Source organism: Lepus europaeus, chromosome 4 (genome assembly GCF_033115175.1).
Source record: "Lepus europaeus isolate LE1 chromosome 4, mLepTim1.pri, whole genome shotgun sequence".
Taxonomy (NCBI): domain Eukaryota; kingdom Metazoa; phylum Chordata; class Mammalia; order Lagomorpha; family Leporidae; genus Lepus; species Lepus europaeus.
The window spans coordinates 164923299-164928341 of record NC_084830.1 but is presented as its reverse complement, the minus strand read 5'-3'; the positions used below and the strand labels follow the sequence as shown (position 1 = coordinate 164928341).

The 5043-nt window shown below is 56.4% G+C and overlaps 1 protein-coding gene across 1 annotated transcript; it reads left to right on the top strand.

The window, feature by feature from the left end:
• Positions 1–970: 970 nt before the first annotated feature.
• LOC133758841 (olfactory receptor 2L3-like) lies at positions 971–1906 on the top strand. Its single transcript, XM_062189976.1, has one exon. It carries the CDS (start codon positions 971–973, stop codon positions 1904–1906), a length of 936 nt encoding a protein of 311 aa, XP_062045960.1.
• Positions 1907–5043: the final 3137 nt, after the last annotated feature.

The following is a 5043-nucleotide window of genomic DNA, read 5'->3' as shown; positions in this document are numbered from 1 at the left end:
CTCTGGCTGCAGTAACACACTGGACTTCAGGGAGGTTTGACCCGTGCTGAGCAGAGCCCCTCTGTTCGGGAGGCTGAGCATCTGGAAACTTCTGCCTGGCAGCACTGTCTCTCCCGGCTGGGGTGGGGCAGCCACTGTTCTGTGAGCCGACTTGCCAGGGAAAGGCCTGGCTCTCGCCAGAAGGTCATTGCATGCAGGTGCCTGTGCAAGTGCGGGCGGCTGCGCTCCTGGAGCTGCTCAACCTGCAGAGAGCAGAGGTGCAGCGGCGCGTGCAGCGGGGCCAGGGGCCGCGGAGACACTGGGCAGAGCTCCAGGTCTGTGTCTGAGACACAGGACAGACGTGTCATCAGTCACTGTAGATGTAGGATTCTCTGTTACATCCAAGAGCTTTCCTCGGTCAGTAATACAGAACGCTGATGGTTGGCAGTTCTGTGCGTCTAGCAATTTCTGTCACCCTGTGTATAACATAAGGACAATCACCCAACAAGAGGAAAGCAAACAGTAGGATATTTCATTAGGATGTAACCAAGTAATTGATTTACAATTTATAAAGCCAAATTGAAAGAACTGATTAGAATTTCCTTCATTTGTGCTCTGATGCACAAAAGTTCTTAGCTAGGGCCCACGGCTAACACCAACAGTGTGTAGCAGTTTAAGCCTGTATTTCTAGAAATGGGTGTTCGTATTTACAGGATTCTCCAACTTAGAAAGAAACAAAGAAGAAAATCGGAAGAACTCAGCTCCGCAGAGGCCGGTTAGTGCTGGCGTGGGTCGTGTGTCCAGTATTCTGTATTTACCAAGTCAGGTGATTGTTCAAGAGACACGGGAAAGTGCTCTCCCTGAGATGGGGGCAAAGGCTATGTGAGAACCCGGAGCTGGGGGGAAGGTTCCCGAACGCTGGCCCCCAGACTGACACGAGTCTGTCACGCGTGGTGGTGGCACTTGTGGTCTCCCTTGTGCCTGCAGCGGCATGGTGGGTGGGAACGCCTCTTTGGCCACGGACTTCCTCCTGGCCGGGCTCTTCCCTGGGTCCCGGCACTCCCTGCTCCTCAATGCCGCCGTGGTCCTCGTCTACGTCCTGGCCTTCCTGGGAAACGCTCTTCTGATCGTCCTGATCCTGGGGGACGCCCGGCTGCACACGCCCATGTACGTCCTGCTCAGCCAGCTCTCCCTCATCGACCTGACACTGACCTCCACCATCGTCCCCAAGATGGCCGCCAACTTCTTCACAGGGGAGAGGGGCATCTCCTGGGTTGGCTGCGGGACACAGAGCTTCTTCTTCCTGTTGCTGGGGATGTCTGAGTGCCTCATCCTGACCCTCATGGCGTACGACCGCTACGTGGCTGTGTGCAACCCACTGCGCTACCCCGCCATCATGAGCCCCAGGTTCTGCCTGCACATGGTGGCTGGGTGTTGGGTTGGAGGCTCGGCCAGCTCCTTGGTTCACACAGTTTACCCTCTGCACTTCCCCATCTGTGGGTCCCGGGAGATCCAGCACTTCTTCTGTGAGGTCCCTGTCCTCATCAAGCTGTCCTGCGAGGACACGTCCGTGTATCAGTCCGTGGTGGTGGTGACCAGCGTGGTGCTGCTGGTCGTCCCCTTCGGTCTCATCACAGCCTCCTACACGCTCATCTTCCTCGCTGTGCTCCGCATGAGCTCCGTCAAGGGCAGGCGGAAGGTCCTGGCCACCTGCTCCTCCCACCTCACGGTGGTGAGTCTCTTCTTCGGCCCGAACATCTTCATTTACATGAGCTTCACCTCTTCCCACAGCCCAGAGCAGGACCAGGCGCTGTCTGTGTTCAGCAACGTGCTCACCCCGATGCTGAACCCCATCATCTACAGCCTGAGGAACAAGGAGGTGCTGGCTGCGCTCCGGAAGCTGGCGGGGAGGTGCGGGGCTTCCTAGGGAGCGGAGACAGCGACAGGCTGTGGGGGTGAGCAGAGCAGAGGCCGGGCTGGGGGACTGGGTTGCGCTTGCAGCTTCAGGAGTCCACGGCGATGCAAGTTTTTTCTGAATGTAATTTTGGCTGTGAGTCCCAGACCTCCACGGGAGGTTGCTTACTTTTGTTGTAAATATCCCTGGAGCCTTATCAAGTCAGGAACCTATTAAAATTCTTTCATGTTTTCATTAATTGGCTCTGAAATCTCTAAAGTTCCTGCAAATACATTAGGAACCAATGTTGGTGTCACAAAATGTGTTCACCTTTGCCAAGTGTGTCTGGTATTTAGCAGAACAAATCATTTGAATTCCAAAGTCCAATCTGCACCCTGATGGCATCTCCTGTAGTGCAAGATGCTCATGAAAGGGGCTTATTGAGCCCCCAGGTGTGGGATGCACCTACCGGGGTTCACGTTCGAGGCGTGAGCGCGTACTCTCAGGGCAGCGTCATGTGAGTATGCCTTTGCCTCACACGATGAGCTGCCATGATCTCCACAGCTAAACATGCACATTCCAGGCTCCAGCTTCCCTGCCTTGCAGGGGAAGGGTTGGACTCTGGGTCAGTGCACTGCACACCCCGGGGCCACTGTGTCCCTGGACAGCCACGTGGGCTTCTCTCCCTGTTCACTCTCTTCCCGTGAGGCCCTCCCTGACACCTCAGAGGGTCTCTTCCCAGACTTGCACCCCTCCCCGAGCAAGCTGTCCACACGCAGCCGCACAGTTCTGTGCGCAAACCTTTCCTGTGGCAGCTGCCTGCCAGCTCGTGGGAAGTGTGGCAGTTGGAGCAATCTGGGAGCACCTCAGAGTAGAGATGTGCGGCCTGGACATGCTCGCCACCGCCCTGCCGGCTGCTCACTCCGTGAATCTGAGTCTGCTTCCATCAGTGGGTTCTGGCCCTGAGCGTTGTGTAGGGACGGAGAACAAAGTGTGCAACTGGGACTCTAGACTGGACAACAGCTTTAGTCTCCACCTCTGATGTTGGCCTTGGGGGTTGCTTATGCTAAGAGCAAGCTGCTTGTGCGTCTGTTTGCTCCTGAGATTGCAGTTGGCCCTCTGCACACTCCCCACATGCTGGTCCCTCCAAGCTTCTAGTTCACATGCATTTAGTCATCGCTGCCACCAGCCTCTGTGGCTTCGGGACACAAGCTTCATGTCCAGCTCTCTCACCTGAGTGCTGACCGTGAGCTTCTAAGTGATCCTGGGGTCTCCATCATGGATGCAGTGACTGGATGGCCTTGGGATGATGTGTCCCTGGGGAGTGATGTGTCCCTGGGGAGTGAGGTGTCCCTGGGGAGTGACGTGTCCTCTGGGGAAGGACCTTGCGGCCCCCGTTTCGCTGTCTGCCTCCTCAGTGTCCCTCCTCTGTGCCCCGTCAGCCTCCTGGGACGCTCATTCTTCTCAGCCTCGAGTGCCTGGATCACCCCTCTTTCCATGCATCCTCATGCAATGATCTTCTGGTGAGAGCCAGGCCTTTCCCTGGCAAGTGGGCTCGCCGAATAGTGGCCGCCACACCCCAGCCGGGAGAGACAGTGCTGCGAGGCACCCAGCAGTGACTTTGACATTGGCTCCTTGAGTGGTTCTTGTGTCTTTGCTTCTGAGGAAGTGTTCAGTGTTACAAGAACTCCTACAAAAATTCATGGAAAGTGCAACAAAAACATCCATTTCTTTTAATACAAAACAACTTTGAGATCTGTGCATGGTTTTTTCACAATTCATAACTTTTTGAAGACCTCTTATATGCATGGATTTCAGGTTTTTTTCCAAAAAAAGATTTATTTATTTGTTTGAAGGGCAAAGAGAGTGAAAGAGACAGGGAGGGAGGGAGGGAGGGGGAGAGGGAGAGAGAGAGAGAGAGAGAAAGAGACAGGGGTGGAGAGAGAGAGACAGAGAGAGAGAGAGAAAGAGACAGGAGGCGGGAGTGGAGAGAGAGAGAGAGAGAGAATCTCTTCCATTTGCTGGTTCATTCCCCAGAGGCCAGCAGTGTGCAGGGCTGGGCCAGGCCAAATCAGGAGCCAGGAGCTTCTTCCGGGTCTCCCACATGGGTGTAGGGGCCCAAGCACTTGGGCCATCCTTTGCTGCTTTCACAGGTGGATTAGCAGGGAGCTGGACCAAAAGTGGAGCTTCCAGGGCTCCAGCCATGCAGGATGCTGGCTTTGCAGGGTGGCTTTGCCCGCTATGCCACTGCACTGGCCCTGCCAAGTAGCGTCTTAGGAATTCTGATTTTAACACTGGGCCAGCTGCCCACTACTCTGCCTTGTGCCCCATGAGAGATGCAGCTTTCTCTGTAAGCCCCTCAGAGCCCCTCCAGCCTCCACGTTTGCCAATTAGCCATTCAGCAACAGCCCTCGGTCCCTGGCCATCCCTCTACGGGGTGTGGGTACAGCTGGGCAGCAGCAGCCAACTCTCTGCTCGCGGTAGCCCCAGGTTATTTGGGCGTCTGGATCATTGCATTGTGCACGGTATCTGTCTTCTGGGACATTTTCCCAAAGCCTCCTACCTTGCACCGGGGACCATCCATTCCCCAGCCAGCCAGCATGGCTGCTTCTTCATCTACCAGTGGTGAGCAGCCAGCGCCAGCCCCCCATCTTCCCACCTTCTCAGCACTGCCTGTGTAAACACAGTCCCGTTTGAAGCAGACACCAACATGCGAGTACCCGTGCAGCAGTGTGTCCAGGGAAAGGTCTGGATGAGTCCCGGCAGCCGGCAGCCCGCGTTGCAGACCCAGTGATGACAAGGGAGTGGCAGGCTGAGGTGCGATGGGGTTCAGCTCCAGCAAGGCCTGATCAGGCACACCCCAGAGCCGGCTCACTTCTCAGATTCCAGCCCGTGGAGTAGGCGTGTCCCAGAATCCCTGCCCCAAGCTTGGTAGAGCCGCCCCCGAAGCACTGTCTCTGGTGAGCGCGCTGGTGGGTTCACGAGCAGGCCGGGTGCCCGTGATGCCCCAGGGCCCCGGCCCCACTGGTGCGTCTTCATGGCTGCCATGGTTTCCTGGTTTGGGTCCTGCATGGAGTCGCCCTAGAGTGTGGCGCGTGGGGGACTTAGAAGGCAGAGCAGCAGCAGCAGCCTACACTGTCTCGAGCCGGCCATGCAGGTGCAAAGACAAA